Raw genomic sequence first — 17972 nt, forward strand, 5'->3', positions numbered from 1 at the left:
TTTTTTTTTTTTTTTGGCAAACTAGCCTGAGAATAAAATCTGAAGTCCTTGCTATAACATTTTGGGAATGCCATGAATTTATATCTTCCGTGTATTGCTGCTTCCGCCACCACATCTGCCCCCACACCCCATAATCCAGTCAGTTTACAGTAATAGCAGTTCTCCAAGCCATGTCATATGCTATAAAAGACTTGAAATTGTGAAGGTTTTCAAACTGAGAAGTATTTCCAGTTAATTTGGACTTAATATTTAAATAGTTGATTAAATTCAGGTTGGACTGTGTTTGTTTGCTAAGAATATGTGGGAGGGTGTGCTGTCTACCCTGTTTCAGACCTGGAGACACCTGTATGTGGTCCCACCGTTTATTGATTCAGCAGCTGATAGGATACCTGTGCTGACAGCCTCCCTAGAGTCCCATTGTAACAAAACAGCAGTTTTCTATTGCTGTACTTTTCTCTTACTCCTTTAGCTTCATTTTTGTTTTTTAAAGATTGATTTATTTATGCACAACACTGGGGTTAAAGGCCAGAGATGCAGGGGGTGAGAGGATTCACCAAAGACAGAGTTGGAAGCAGAACAGGAAGATCTGCTGAAATCCACTGCTGAGGGGAGCAGCGGGCGGGTCAGGAGAGGTCTGCTGCGCCATGTGAGTCTCCTTCCTGTCCAGGGATCAAACTCGTGCTGCAGTGGCTGTGGATAGCTTCACAGTACATGGATGTAATCCCTTGTGCCACCAGGGAGGCTCCCCCACTTTTATGTTTCTTTACTGAAAATCTAGAAAAGAATTTTTTCCTACTGAGGTATAGCTATTTGACTACCCTTTCTTCTAGATTTGTACAGGGAATTAAAAATCAATGTTAATTTCTTTGGAGGGAATAAGTTTTGTTTGCCCTAATGCCATGCATTTTGTGAAATATAAATATTTTACTAGGCTTAGAAAGGAGTAAATTATGCCATCTGTCTTGTTCTGCCATATTTTCCTAGAACAGTTAACTTCAAAATGAACTTAATTTTGACCCAATTTGAATGACAGTAAGAATGTTTATACGTATTCTACTCTATTTTTTTGGTGAAATGCCATAATTTAAAAGTATGACTTGCTCAAGTAATTCTTTGTGTTACTCTAATTTTAGCTTGATTAGTTTTGGTTACATCTGAAATGCCTCCTAGTTCTTTATATCTATTTAATATTTAAAAGATCCAAATCTAGACTGTCCTTCCTCCTTCTGGTTATCTAAGAGGAATGGATCCCGCTCAGCTTACATATTCTAGATACATAATGTACTCAGATCAATACACCTTTCCTCTCCCCCATCCTTCAATGTTGTAAAACAAATATATCAAAGCACCAATCACTGACTCTTTTAGTGTTCAATTTCTATTTCTAACCAATTCACATTTGTTCTCATTTTCTTTCTCTTAATCTGGCTCTTTTCAGAGTTTTCCATTTCACTTGTTCTGTCCTGCCAAAATGCTTTCCCCCTTCACAGTGTGGTTTTGCTCAGATTTCAGCTTCTTAGTGTGCTTTTACCTTCTTTTTCATCAGTGGAATTCTTCCATATACTTCATTCCCACCCTTCATTTCTGAGTTTCTCACTGTGGGACTCAGAAGTTGAGAACTGAAGAAGACAGTCCTCAATAGTTTTAGAGATACGAAAACTGAGACTGTGACTTGCTCAGACACTTAAATCTTTAGCTGCATTCCTGAAATTAGAGTCTTAAGGGTTCATACATTTAAATTGTATTTTTAAATTTTGTTTGCTATTAATTTTCCAACCCAAACTTTATCCTTTGTTACTTTTTCAGTGATAAGAAAGATAATACTTTATGTAAGAATTAATCATTCTGGTAGTCATTCATTAACAAATTTTATTTGCAATTGCTTTTATTGGCCACAATCTATAATTTCCATTATAAAGATTTAAAAAAATATTTATTTATTTATGCATGCAGAGCTGGGGTATAGGCCAGAGGTGCAGAGATAGAGTGGGGAGCAGAAAAGGCCATCTGACAAAGTACACTGCTGAAGGGAGCAGCAGCGGGTCAGGAGGTATCTACTGCACCATGTGGGTCACTGCAGGGGTGGGGATCGAACTCATGCTGAAGCAGCTTTAGCTTCTCGGTGCTTTAACTTGCTGCACCACCAGGGAGGGGCCCTTTTTATAAAGATTTTAATGTTAATGCTGCATTTGTATCTCACAAAAATTAATTTAAATTTCTAAATAGTTTGATAGCTGGTTCACACAAAATACTAAGGGTCATCTGGACTGAGATATATGTCAAGTTCAATGCTTAAAAATCTACTGGACTTTAGAATCAGTCTAATGTCTCCTAAGAGTTGTAGCAGTCTGTTAACTGTACAGCACTTAACAATATTCAGTGTAAATCTTCATCCACTATGGAAAACCTGTGAGGTTGTGCTTGTGATGTTGACTGCTGCATTTACAGGTTCTATTTCTAGTTGGAAATAGAATTTCAGGAAGCCTAATCTGCAATGCAAACACATCTGACCATTTCAGGTAACTTTGATCCCTCTGATACCTATTAAATATTCAATCACCGGTATCATTTAATACATTGCATTTCCCACATTCTGCTGTAGTCAGCCTGTATTCAACAAATATTTACTCAGCCCCTAACTCCATATCCAACAGGTGGGAAAATCATAAAATTTTATTTTTTAAAATTACATGTTTGAGGTGATGTTTACAACACTGTACATGTTTTATGGGTACAGATTCACTCTCTTCAAATGTTGGAGGCCACATCATACCTACAACCAAAACACCCATAATCTTCCATTGGGTTCCTCCTCACCCAACTTCTCACCAATAATAAAATTTTGAAACAAAGGTCAGAACATTTTTTCTGTTTATCTTTAAAGTATATTATAACTGTACATTTAAGCCTATGTATATCTGTTTGTAAGTATGTTTTGCATATACACACATACATGTTTCTAAGTATATGCTATCCTTGATTTATCTTCAATGAGATATGCTTTAACAGCCTCTCCTCTTATATTGGCAAAGTTTGAATTGAACTATAAATATATTCCAGCACTATCTGTTGTCACCAATGGCTCTTACTTTTTTATAAGATGGTTGATAAGTACCCTCATAACGTGGATAATTGTGTAATAGAAGTGGTTTGATTTTAATCTCTGTACATGAGAAATTTAGGAAACTGAATTTGTTATTAACATCTGTTATATAATCACCTAGAACTGATTATCTTCTATTTTACCTTGTTTCTATTACTCTACTGCATAGTTTCTTAAATGATCTTATATTTCCCTACCTATTTTTTTATGATTGCCAGATAATAACCTACAAAGCATGTTAACTTTAAGTTAACGTATTTGGCTATTTCTAGATATCATTTTAGAATATCTTGAAGTTTCTTTGGTCAATTCAGTAATTCAAATTATAACAAAGTCATTTATTCATTTAATATGTATTGAATTGTCATTTTGTGTACCTTCTGTACTGACTTTGGGGACTATGAAATTGAATTAAGGTTTTGTTTGTAAGGAGCTTATAGTTGGTCAGAAGAGAGATGTGCTAGTTGAAATTATTGTTTTTGAAGAGCAGACTGGTTGACCTTTGCATAAGATTATTGGATAATTCATAGAATCACACTAAAGGAAAAAGTGGAGCTCCAGGCTTGGGGAGGAATCTCAGAAAGACTATGTTTAATGCCTTAGCATAGCATCTTCACTGCTTTTTATTCTCCATAGAACTACTAGAATCTTAGCTCCCTCCTGATTGAAAAGATCTGTTCCTTCAAGGAGTAGTTACTTATTTTTACCTTCTACTTATTTTTCCAATTGTATGGAGATAACTGACATTGTATCATTTTAGGGGTGGCACAGGATGATTTGATATATGTATATATTGAGCAACAGAACTACAACAGAGCTTTATTTACTTCTATCACTTCACATACAAAATGTTTTCCTGATGATGAAAATTTTGAAGATCTGCTCTTAGCAACTTTCAAATATAGGATACAGTATCAATAGCTTTAGTCGCTATGTTATATATGGTATTCCCAGGACTTAGTTTTCTTATAGCTGCAAGTTTGTGCTTTTTGACACACTCATCCATTTTGTTCTCCCTTTCTATTCCTCTCTAGCAACTGCCTGTTCTCTATATATGGTAGTGTCAGCTATGAGCCAGGCTATATTCTTGGCACTAGGCATAATGACAATGCACAAAGCAGTTAAAATGTCTGTTCACTAGAAACTAACATTCTATGTATGGTAGGAACCAAAACATGAGATGAAAACAAATGAAGCATAAAATGTATTAATAGACTTGAATGTTGGAGTTGCCATTAACTGGAATGGGGGAAGTCCATTCTTTTTGGGGAGAAGAAATTTGGGTACTTATTGAATTGATATATTTATTATTCATCAAATGGAAAAGTTAAGAAAGTTTGGTAAATACTCATACTTGCTATCCGGAGGAAGAAGTCTGGAATGGAGATAATAAACCTGATGGTGATAAACATAAAGATGGTACTGATAGCTATGGAATGAATTGAGATAAAGGTATGACTATAGATAGAAAATAGCCTAAAGTGATAGGGTACAAGACAGATGTAGCCTGTGAAATTGGGGACATTCAAGGTAGTATGTGGTCTTTGAAGCCAAGTAAAGGATATTGGGATGAGGAATATTTTGCTGTCATTGAATCTACTGGTCAACACAATAGATAAGGTAAAGTAGTGGAATTAGGTATTTGAAGTAGGTTAATAGCATGAGTTATTACAAGGGCCAGAGAATATAGACTACTATTTCACCCATTTGTCAAATAGCACCTGCCTTCTTCTAGATATTGCAGTAAACACTTGGGATCATTGAACAAAGAAAAGATCCCTGTCCTCAATCTTAACTCCAGTGCTGATCCTTACGCTTTAATCGTCTCAATTTTCTTTTGAGGAGTTTTACAACGTTCATTAAATTAAAAAAAAAATGAAATTGAGTCATTTAAATTATTCAGTATAAAATTAACCCTGATAAATAGAATAATTAACCTACTTACAATGGGAAAATTATCTATATAATTGGAAGTCTAAAACATAGCAGTTGAAAATGTAGAACCAATTCCAACTTCATGGCTATCTTGTGGAATTAGTAAATCCAAGACAAAAGTAAACTATAGCAAATTCTGGATTACCAGATTACTAATTCTCTGTGGTTTAGAGAGGTGAGGCTTTTTTACAAATTGTAAGTTTTCATTGAAAGGACATTTAAACCTTGCAATAACCAACTGTAAAAGCAACACAAATTAGCAACAAAAAGGGAAGACCATATAGAAGAAAATGACATCGAGCCTGGATGACATTAGCAATTAGAATAATACTCCTACCGGTTTAAGCCTTTTAATAAACTGTGTATATTAGCTTGCCTTTATCTAATAATGTATGAGCATATGTGTGTTTATCTACATCTATAGCTATATGTGTGAATATTTTTTTTTTTTCATCAGAACACCTAGGATATTCTGTCCCTGGACTCGAAGTGTACCAGGCATCCAACCACTGATTTATTTATTTATTTTTCTTCCTTAGAACCATTGTAAAAGTCATTGTGAAATATCTTCTTCACTTCCTTGTGAAATCTCATTTTATTTAGTAGAAATTGTTTTTGGTGAAATTATGGTAAAAATATTTTAGATTAAATAAGTCAACCAAATGATTTGAATGTCTCTCATTTTGACTTTCTTCTCTGACTATAAACAGTAAAAGTGACTTATTGTGGCTAATATAGTTATTAGATATTTTAATTTCATTACTGTTGGTTCATACTGCCTATATTGCAGTTTAAATCTCCCAAACTTTGCAGAAGAATATAGAAATGTTTCACATTTTGATGGTCTATACTATTTTTTCAGAAGGCGAAATGGAATATCACAATTAAATACACCTGGCCATTTGATAAACTTAGAATTCTATTATTTGCTTTTTCTCCACCGGTTAACCATTAATAATTTTGCTTTTGAAGCTATCTTTTCTCAATTTGGTATTTTCTTTCTTCTTTTAAAAGAATGTTTCTCCATTGAGTAGAAAAGTAATTCCTAATTAACCAACATCTTTCATAAATAAATTTGTTTTCAAAGGGGGAAAATAGAATTTTAAAAATACATGACTATTGAAATAATGGATTATTGCCAGTGGCCATACTGTAAAGTAGCTGCAGATTTAATTTACTTGGGCTGTGGGCATGCTGTGCTGGTGCCGTGGCAACATACCTTTAAAGGTCTATCAGCCTGTCCCCCAACACTACCTCAATAAAAATAATTTAATAATAAAATCTACGTTAGAAATATATGTGTTAATATCTTGAGTTTCACTGTACCTTTAATAGCACATTGACCATTATCACAAATACTTTGTTTTCTGATTTATCTTTTGGATATGCCTAAAACTGATTTAAGGTTTATCTTCCAATCAACCAGAACAAAGGCACTTCATCTTATTACTTGGGGAGTGTTATTTTATAAAATTACCAAGAGACTAGAAATAAGCCATACATATTAATGAAAGCTGTTCTGCATCTGAATCTGTTGGGTCCTGCTATGCTCGCAATTCTTTACAATAGTTTCAGCATATTTTAATTCATCCAGCCCCCCCCCCTTTCCAACATTACCCCCATTCTCTCCTTTATTCCAGATGCTGCTCCTATGTAGGTCGACGAGGAAATGGGCCTCAGGCAATCTCTATTGGCAAGAACTGTGATAAGTTTGGAATTGTTGTTCATGAATTAGGCCATGTGATAGGCTTTTGGCATGAACACACACGACCAGATCGAGATAATCACGTAACCATCATAAGAGAAAACATCCAGCCAGGTGAGCTTCAGAATTTGTTGGCTGGTAGAGTAGCTTTTCATTGTTTATATGTTTATCATCTAACTTCTTAAAATGTCAATTGATTTTTTATATGGTAGAATCAACATTTTGTTGATTAAAAAATACCAGGACTGTGTAATATCTTAAATTTTCTTTTGTACAGACTAAATGTTTTACACTGTTTTTAGGTTTGCATTTTTTCCCAAGACTTAGCTGTATTGTTTTTAAACTTTTGAACCTTCCAAGAATGGGTGTAGCCTATTGACTCATAAATTAATGTTGTGAAGTGTTTTCTTTTAAGAGTATTTTCTATACTTAGCTTTATAATTTATGTTGTCGGGATTTAGAACGAGTCCTAGGTTTGCTGCAAAACATGCTGCTACCGTAGGAATCTATATAATACCAGGGATAATTTCTGGAGAAAATTCCAGTGAAGTGAGTCATTTTCAGGATGGTTTAAATTGTTTCTTTAAATTTCCCCTTAAATTTGACTACCCTAAAGAAAATTCTTAAGAATGTTTTAGTAATTGAAATATAGTATTTCATTAAAATTTCATCTTTGTGACAATTGATTTATATGATAAGTGCCACAGTTTAAAGCTTTTTAAATTTGTTTGTCTTTCATAAATTCATGCAATATACTTGAATTGCCAAAGTAGAACCCCTACTTGGAATTGTTTTAAAAGTAGTATGTGTATTTTAAGCATAAGCAAAGTAAAATCACATCCTTATTTGCTTATTCATGTCCAGTTTGGGTTTAAAACACTGAATTCTTGTAATTAGCAGCATTGTATCTATTTATTTGCTTGTCACCAGTTAGCCATTAAAACACTATTAGATGCTGTCATGAAAAACATGAATCTTAGTCTGGGGTATGTGCACATAAACAGATATTTATAAGCTAAGTGGAGAGTAAAATCAGCCACATGTTGAGAATACTGTAGTCAAGCATGTGTGATAAAATGTGCCTTGGCAAGTCAAGGGAGAACTGAAATTTCTAGATGCACAGAAGATTGGTGGAATTTCGAAGCTGAAAAAAAATCATGGTCAAACTTACAATTACAGAAAACTGAATCATTTTTATTTGCCCATTATGGCAACTTGGGAAATTACAAAGGAGATTAGTTGGGAATTACTTAGGGAGATAATATCACAGGGTTTTTGCTATATGAAACCAGGAAATTTAGATCTTATCCTGTAACTACTGGGGAATACTTGAAGAATTGAAAACAAAGTTTAGATTTATTTTTTGAATAAGAATTTATTTAACTGTAGGAACCATTACCTGAAAAAGGACAAATAGAGGTGGAAGGATGAACATGAAATCAGGGAAACCTACCCCAAACTGAAGTAGTTAGGAGACAAACAGCGGATCAGGTCAAGAGAAAATAAGGAATAACCTTTCAAGAATACTGTACAAGGCACATCATCATGCAAGGGGCAAAATTAAAGTTTTATTTGTAGATAACAGGATAAATGCTGGTACTATCAAATGAAACAAGAAATATGGATAAAGCAGCACAGTTTTGAAAGGGCAAAAGACAAATAGTTTCATTGAGCATATCTTTAAGAAAACTTTGGATGGTCCAAGTGAATATGTTTAACTGACAAAGGAAAGATGACCCATGTCTTAAGGGTATATCTAAAGGTAGAAATTTGATAGTAGAGTTGAATGTATAGCAAAAAACTGGAGGGTGAAGATAATATGATTAAAAATAGGAAAAGGGAAACAGCAGTATTTAGGCAACATTCTGTAGAAAATCCTCTAAACAAAGGAGTTTTAGTTTGAAGTAGGAGAAAACTAAGTGGAATTCTGTGTCTCAGAGGAAAGGTCATTTCAAGAATGGAGTAATCTGTAGTGTTGAGTATCTAAGAGCAGTAAAGAAAACATGAACAGGTTTTCTCCACTGTCCAAAAATAGTGTTATAGGAAATTATTTTTTAGGTCAAATGGTATAAAATGAAGAAATAATTAACACTAATTTCTATAGAAATAGTTTTGAGCATTCTCAGACCTCTAAAATGGCCCTCCCCCTCTGGGTGATTTTAAATAACACATAAAAATGAAAATGACACTAACCTGTATTAAAGTGGAAATGAGATGTACATACCTGTATAAAGTAGTTCTGGGGAAGGAGCTTAGTGATGCTATTCTTGCTGGTGGGGTGCTGTTTCTTCTAGAATAGCTGCTGCCAAACCAACCTTGAATGCTCTTTTTGATTTTCATTTATCGTGAAGGCAGAAATCCTCTTTGCTCTTCTTTCAGTTAGCAAAACAGGTGTTAATGTCCGTCTTGGGTAAATGTGAAATGGCAGTAATGCAAACTTTGAAAAAGCAAGAGATACCTGCATTCCTAATATAGAAGACTCACAGCTATAAAGGTTTATTTTATACTTTATATGACTTGAAGATAAGTGAAAATGAAATATTTTTGAACTACCTTAATAATAATGTGCTTTCAACTTCAGTTATTTAGTTTCCTCTCTATGTCAAATATTTTACTATATGGACCAAAAAAAAAAAAAAAAGAACATAAAGAAAATAACTTTCAAGAATGATTCTTACACTTAAAAATAGGACTCTCGGGCCCTCCCTGGTGGCGCAGCGGGTTAAAGCACTGCACTGAGTATCTAAAGCCGCTTCCGGATGAGTTCAATTCCCGCCTGCCCCGGAGGTGACCACATGGTGTGGCAGACCTCTCCTGACCCGCCCGCTGCTCCCCTCAGCAGTGTACTTCGTCGATCTGCCTGTTCTGTTCCCCACTCTGTCTCTGGTGAAGCCCCCAGTTCTGTATGTACACATAAATAAATCTTTAAAAAAAAAAAATAGGACTCTCGTTCAACAGAAATATGTATCTAAAATGGCAGAAGATAAGTGCATATGTGTGTATAATTCTTAATATAGTGCTAAGAAAGTTACGGTTATTCATGTTTTTCTTGGAATCACTTGCAACAGGACAAGTCTTGTATGAAAGAGTTCCTTTTGGAGATTAATCTTCAACAAATTTATGACTTTCCTAGCTCAGAAATGGAAGATCAACTGTTATTTACTGGCAAAGTCTAATTAGTACAGACTTCAGCTTTGCATTTTTATGAAAACTCTATAAAAGGAACTAGATTGATATAAAAATTATATTATTCTAATCCATTTTAGTATATGTCTTTAAGGAACAGGCTAATTATTTTTTCATTGTCAGGGTGAGTTCCCTTAGTTTTCTATCTCTGTTTCTCTTTTCTTCCATGAAACAAGTGTAATTTTATTTATTTGGATTACATGTGGCCATGTTCTTTTTAACTAACATACACACACACGTTATGATCTTAGTTCTGTGCATCAACATGTATTACAGAAGTTGTTCACTGTCTCACTTTCAGAAACTTTAATGGAGTGTTTTGCTTTCCTTAGAGAATTTTGTTCCCATATTGTGTAATAAATTGAAATATTTAATGGATTATATATATATATATAAAGATATATATCTGTATCTCTATATATTTTGAAAATCAGTGCCATAGGTTTTTTAAAAATTTTACCATAGAGTTGTATATGTAAAAAATATACTAACATTCGTTTATGAACAGGGCTTTATTTTTTAACAGAAGATTTTATCAGAGGTTGAAGTTAAAAAAGGATGTTTTCTGAGGATGGTTTAGTGTTATAGACACACCATGTATACGTATATATATATTTTAATTTGTATATTTATGCATGTAAGAACTGGGGTACAGGACAGAGGTACAGGGGGTGAGAGAATGCACCAGAGTGGGGAGCACAGTAGGCAGATGTAATGAAATACACTGCTGAGGGGAGCAGCTAGCGGGTCAGGAGAGGTCTGCCATGCCATGTGGGTCAGCTCCCTGGCTGGAAATTGAACTTGCATTACACTTGCTGCAGACAGCTTCATAATGTTGTGCTTGAACCCATTATGTCACCAAGGAGGGCCTTAGAACTACATTTTTTTATAAAAAGCTAATATCAGTTTTCCGACAGTTTAAAAAAAAGGTATTTGTATGCAGCATTTTTTTAAACAAAAAGATGAGCAAGAAGATAAGTAAAAACAGCTTTTTAGATTTTTCTGAATCATTTAAATTTATTATATAATATATAATGCAGAGAAAACTTCAGCTGATATGTAGTTTCCATTAACTAAAGTCTTGTGGGTCTCTCATTCATTTTAAGAAATGGAACTTTACGAAATAGTATTTGCATTTTTTTCATTTGAGTCTTCTTATCAGTTAGAAGTAAATACTATCTTAAAATTTGTGTCAAGCACTCTCCACTTTTCCATATTTTTTTTACACACACGTGGGCATTCCTAAATGGATGTTGTTTAGTTTTCCTTTTTTGACCTCTGTATAAATGCAATCAATCACACAGCATATATAAACATACATGCATAGATGTGTGTTTATTTATTAGGACTTGTTTCTGTTATTAGTTTTTGAGATTGAGCTATGTTGACACATGCCGGTGGAGTTCATTCTTTCCACTCCGCTACTTTGCTATATTATTGACTGACATTTTGATTGTTTGCAGTTCTTTTCCATTGTATACAGGACTGCTGTGAATTTGCTTGTATCTGCATCTTGGTGCACTGTGCAAAGGTATATAAGTAGTATGCATCTTCCACATTGCTAATGAGATAAATAAAATATTTTCACTTATCAGGAGGAAAATTCCAACACATTTATATTTTTGGCGACTAGTGAGGGTTTTTCCTTCTGACCAGTTGGATATGAAATAGTTTCTTTCCGTGGTTTTAATTTGGCTTCTCTGTGAACAACTTTTCAAATATTAATTGGTCAATTTATGCTTACTATTTTGATATTTTTGCTGATTTTTATGTTAGGGTTGATAGTAACACTGCTCTCAAGTTTTTGGTCTGTATTTTTATCTTTTGCTTTCATTGTGTGAATTCATCAAAAGACACAATGAAACTCTTAATCTGGGATTTAAGACTGTATTACTCAGGTTTGTTTTCTCATCTTTAATGGTCAAGACCATCCCAGACTTCCTTGGAAGAGAGATACACTCAGTGGCATCACTCAGTTTATTAACTTTTGGAAATATTTTAATTAATATGATATTTTATACTTAGTAGTACTACTGCAATTGGAATAAAGTCTAATTTTTTTAGCAATTTAATTTTGAATCTAACCTTGAATTTGGAATTCTAGTTCACTTTACATTTTGATGGTCAGAGCTTTTTAAATGAGTCATAAAATTATGAAAATGGAGTAACAGCGACCTAAACTCTACAAGAAACTTCTCTGTTCTGGAACGTTTGCTGTAGATCTGCATATGTAACTGTTTGTTATTTTCAACAATGTAAGAGGAGAATCTTTAAAAAATTCTCAAGAAATGTTATTACAATACAGATACAAACCAACAGGCAGTTGAAAATCCTATTAAAATGAAGACATCCAGATGTGAAAATTACATTGTGAAAAGTTTTTTAAAAAAAGAGTTCTGAAGCCTATTCTGGATCAAAAAAGCCCCAAGTAGAAATTCCTTTCCATCAAAGAAAATCTTGTTTCAGTTTTGAGTGAAATTCTGTGCTGTTGGTTTGTATTTGGTGACACAGTACATAAAGTGCATAAAGCCATTATGACAAAGTACATAAAGACTGCTGGGTTTATATACATCCAAATGTTTTGTATTTTTCCAAATGTTTCAGAGAAAAGCTCTAAAGCAAATAGGAAGATAATTTTTGTCAGCCTTGGCAAATGTACTTAGAGAGGTGTAAAACTTGGAAATATGTAACTTTTTATTTTATTCTCACAGTACTGCAAAAGTAACATGATTTTAAAGAGACTGTATGAGAAGGGAAAAGCGTATAAAGAAAAAGAAAGCCCAAATCTGTTCTTGGTAACCCACTTCTTGGACAGAAATTCCCTTGCTAGTAGAATTCAAGGTCATGGTTTGCATACAACAGGAAGTTAACAGGTAGCCAAGGGGCACTTTTGTGAGCCTATAAATTCAAGCAACAGGGCAATCTGACATTTAGTAAAACAAAACAAAACAGATGCAGACCTGGAATGGATTCTTCTGTACTCTTCACTGTCTGTTAAAAGTCCTCTAAAATGTTTGTGCCTGATCCTTAGGGCAAGAATACAATTTTCTGAAGATGGAGCCTGGAGAAGTGAACTCACTTGGAGAAAGATATGACTTTGACAGCATCATGCACTATGCCAGGAACACCTTCTCAAGGTTGGAGTTTCAGGTTATACCTTTTGACTTTTAATACCTTTTCTCTGTGTGACTTTTCACAAAATTATGTTGATTATTAGAACTAGAACTACTTTTTAGTTATTACTGCAGGAAGTGAAAAAAATACTTGATGGGTATTTCTAGCCAACATCCTCTTACATTTTTCCTATTAAATATACTGGTTCAAAGTAAAACTTTGTAATGATTATTTAATTAAATATCCTGAGAGCATAAAAAATGGAAATAATTATCAAAACAAACCATATATTCAATTGGCAGAGCATTATTTTATGAAGATTAGGCTTTACAATGTGAAATAGGATCCTTGGTTGTTGACCTGAAATGTACTTTCCTTTTGTAACTTGCGTTTGCTACTCTGTATTATGCTTAAGTACTATTTGCTGTACTTACTAATTCTGGGAGATAAAGTCAGGGAGGCAGTTTACTTCATCTAACTTAGATTTTCACCATTTATTAACCTGAGACATAGTCATTAATAACTAAATGCTGTTTTTAAAATTGCTGTGATGCCATCCAACACGCAGTTCCCAGGTAAAGAATTTGGAACTGTTAAATCGTTGTGATCATCTTTCCCTTCCTTCCCCAGTTTATACCCATTTTTTAACACTTACTGCTTATTCTAGCTCATTCTTTTGCCTACATGTCTGTTTCACAATTCATTAGAACCTGTTTTGAAAGAAAAGGCAGGAACAAGATAAACATTTCAAATTAATTGCCCTGTTCTTTAAGAAAAGGTGGTAAAAAGAACTGAAGTATCTGTAAAAAAATATTAATACTGTGTTGCATTTTTAAATCATTCTTTTCTAAAAGACCAAACTTCATTATTAAAAATTGAACTGTGTTCTAATAACTGTTTTTGTTTTAACTTCATAGATCTATATTTATTTGATGTAACAATCTGATTACTTACTGCTTCTGGGGTTGAATTTAAGTTTCAATAAAAATATACACATTTGGCCTAAAATTAATTTTAGAGATTTACAGAATTTTATTTCTGTCAGTGTATGGATTTGACTTTTCCCTAGAAACATGTAGAAACGGAGATGTGGGTTCAGTTCAGCCAAATGCCTCTCATATGCCGTTGAATTATATTTTATATAAACAGAATTTTGATTCTTTGGAACAGAGAAGGTACTGGAAAGTGGAAAAAAATTTGTTCTTCTCTCCTTGATAAATGATGAATTTAAACGAAAGTTTAGAAGATATATTCCCCTTTGTATTCCTTTTTTGTATTTCAGTTGCGAGAGCCTCTTTTCACAAGCCCATGACTGATGCACCCACAGTCCCTCTCCCCCACACCCACTGTGGAGCTAGCTGATTGCCAACTAACTATGACATTTTACTTTTTTGATTGGTTCCATTTTCATGTTTTCCCTAATAAACTTATAGCCCTACAGTGGACATCGCCATATTCTCGTGAGAAGAATCCATCCAATTCAAATTATCTTATTGCTTATAAGTTCATGCGTGCATATATTTAAATAACTTAGCAGTTTTAGGAGATGAGCTATTTGGCATGATTCAGCAACACAAATTCCCAAATTCTACAGTAATGAAGTTTTTAAAATTGTGTTAGCAATACACCTTACAACATCCTATCTTTACCATTTGTAAGTATGCAGTTCTGTAGTATGACGTGCTCTCATGTTATAATGAAACAGATTTCTTGGACTTTTTAGTCTTGCAAAACTGAAACCCTAGATCTATTAGACAACGCCCCATTTTCTTCTCCCTGCATCCCCTGATAATCACCATTCTATTTTCTGTTTCTATGAATTTTACTTAGAAAATTCATTAAATAGAATCATATACAGTATTTATTTTTTTGCAACTGGTTTATTTCAATTAGCCTAATGTCCTCAAGTTTCATCCCTGTTGTAGCATGTGATAAGATTTCCTTCTTTTTTATAGTTAAATAATATGCTATTTTTTAAGTCTACTCATTTATCAATGGACAATTTTCTTCTATGTTTTAGCTATTATCAAAATAGTGCTATTTGATTTTTTTATTGTTAAGTTATAAGATTTCTTTATATATTCTGAGTAAGCATATATATGTATACATATATATAAGTATAAATATACATATATATAATTTGGAAATACTTTTACCCCTTTTATGTTGCCTTTTCACTTTGTTTTCTTTCCTGCCAAGAATCTTTTCAGTTTGACATATTCCTATTTAACCTATTTTTGCCTTTTGTGCATGTGTTTTTAGTTTTATGTCTAAGAAATCATTGTCAGATCCAATGTTATGCAGATTTTTCTCTGTTTTCTTCTATAGAAGAGTTTTGTAATTTTGTGTCTTATGTTTATGTCTTTAATCCACCTGAGATTCATTTACTTGTAAATGAAAAGAACTGGGGTACAAATCAGAGGTGCAGGGATAGTGAGAGGATTCACCAGAGACAGAGTGGGAAGCAGAACAGGCAGACCAATGAAGAACACTGCTGAGGGGATCAGTGGGTGAGACAGGAGAGGTCTGCCTCGCCATGTGGGTCACCACTGGGGCTGGGGATTGAACTTGTGCTGAAGCAACTGCAGCTTGCTTACAGTGCTGAGCTTTAGCCCCCTGCGCCACCAGAGAGGGGTCAGAGATTCATTTTTATGTATGACTTAAGAGCCTCAGGTACCATTATACACTTCATTCTTTTCTCAATATCATTTGTTGAAAAAAATTATTTGCCCAAATAGTTGTCTACACTCTTTTGATCATGGTAATTTGTTATATGTTCTAGCGTCTATAGAAGTTTTGGTTGTTTTCATGAATGTAGCCCAGGCAGCTTGTGGGAATGATAGAGCAGGAGATGCAGGGTTCTCGTATACAATTTGTACTTAGATGATTTAAACTGGGCTTTTCCTTTATTCAGTGATACAAGGAATGTGAAGTTTTATGAAATTTCTTAAAAAGCATAGCTAATTCATTCTTTTAATGCAAGTAGAACAAAAGATTACCTAGTAAACCTCTCAATGCCTATGCATAGTGAGACTATTCAGAAAGAGCTTGCTGCATGGGTCTGAAGGGAGAGAATTGTTAACTTCCTGGGCACAAAGAAAGAACAAAGGAATGGGTGACTGTCTCCCTTTGGAATAAAAGGCAGTTTAACTTAAAAGAATGAAATAAAATGAACATTTTGTTGTCTGAGTTTGAGTATATCCATTTTAAGATATTACTAATCTTTTAAAAGGGAATATTTTTTTGAAAATTGGCAAGAATGAGACTTAAAAAGATTGCAAGTTTTTTAAGAAATGGAAATAAAAAAACAGTGAATAATTCATTAGTAATGAAGTGCTATGAGAATTGTAACATTTCATTAATTTGAACTTAGTCCCTGTAGTATATCTGATAATTCATGAGACCATAACAATGACTTTTCTCAGTGCTACTCTGTAGCTCAAGTTCCCTTCAGTTGTATTGACCCAACTGGAGTTGTGTCCTATTATGGATTTGCAAACTTTTACTTTTGATGGTAATTTCCCATAAGTTATTAGTTTCTCTCTCCCTCCCTTCATCTTAAGTAGTACACATATGAAGTTCTCAGGATACTAAGTTCTCCATCTGAAAGTAAAAACACTTTAAGGGGCCTCCCACCTCTGGGTGCTTATATGTCTTGTTCTTTATCTCTTTGAACTCTACTCCCAGATACAACATTGCAGCAAACTTTACTTCCTTTATATTTAGCTAAAATTTATGCTTTCAAGTGAAGGTTCCCCCTACCACTAGAAAAACTTTAGATCTTCTCTTTATTTTTCTCCGTAGTGCCCATCATAATCTGTTATTAATCTCTTGCTCAATGTCTTTCTCCCACACAAACCCCCCCTCCCATTGGAATGTGAGAATCATGAGAGGCAATATTTTTGTCTTTTTTAACTGCTGGGAATATAGACATATATTAGTGCTTAGTAAATATTTCCTAGAGGAAGGAATGGAACTAAAATTTTATTCATTTAAACTGAAGATTATATATAATTTATTCATTTATAAATTTTGGAAAGTAGTGTCCCAGTATTCATTCCCATTTAAAAGACTTCCTAATAATTGCATTTCTTAAAAAAAATACTTTTATTTTTTAAAAAGATTTATTTATTTTTGCATACAAGAAGGGGGTACAGACTAGAGGTGCAGGGGTGGTGAGAGGATTCACCAAAGGCAGAGTGGGGAGTAGAACAGGCAGACTGACTGAAATACACTGCTGAAGGGAGCAGTGGGTGAGACAGGAGAGGTCTGTTGCCATGTGGGTCAACTACCTGCCTGCGGGTTAAACTCCTGATGCAGTGGCTGCCAATAGCTTCACAGTGCGGTGACTTACCCCCTTATACCGTCAGGGAGGCCCAATAAAATCTTCATATATACATAATCATTCCTTCTCAATACTTGGACTAGTCTCCCAGTTCACTTAATTTAATATACATACTTCCTTTACAGCAACAAATGATGTGTCTTGCAGATTTGACTGTCATTGGTACATTATATTCAGAATTATTAGCCATGCATATTAGAATATAGTTTCTATCAGAATTCTGGTTGAAAAAAAAATTCAAAATCTGTGGCTTAGCATTAGGGCATTGCTCAGATTTTTGCTTACTAACTTTGCTATGAAAATTTTACAATGTATCTGTGTATGCATATATCACAAACTATTTTGTTTCTAAAATTTGATGATTTTCTTTGTATTATAATATACTTCTAAGAATATTTATAATTAATAGCTTAACTTAAATTAAGCTTAGAATAAGTAGCTTATAATTAATAGCTTAACTTAAGCTTAGAATAAGTAGGTTATTTTTAAAAATAACACCTTTAATTTGGATTTAATGATTTAAAGCCCTCACAAATATCTATCGTGGGTTGCTCTTAGCAAAAACAGATCTTGATGAGGAAGAA

The 17972-nt window shown here is 33.8% G+C and overlaps 1 protein-coding gene across 2 annotated transcripts in view; it reads left to right on the forward strand.

Annotated features, from left to right (window-relative positions):
- The window catches only part of TLL1 (tolloid-like 1), a 163914-nt gene that overhangs the window by 76960 nt on the left and 68982 nt on the right, over positions 1-17972 (forward strand). For both annotated transcript variants that reach the window (XM_004682383.2, XM_004682382.1), the window contains exons 6-7: positions 6679-6857; positions 12961-13066. In XM_004682383.2, the coding sequence (XP_004682440.1) occupies positions 6679-6857; positions 12961-13066 (285 nt within the window). The remainder of the gene's footprint in view (positions 1-6678; positions 6858-12960; positions 13067-17972) is intronic.

This window comes from Condylura cristata, unplaced genomic scaffold (genome assembly GCF_000260355.1).
Source record: "Condylura cristata isolate star-nosed mole 26May11 unplaced genomic scaffold, ConCri1.0 scaffold00014, whole genome shotgun sequence".
Lineage (NCBI taxonomy): Eukaryota > Metazoa > Chordata > Mammalia > Eulipotyphla > Talpidae > Condylura > Condylura cristata.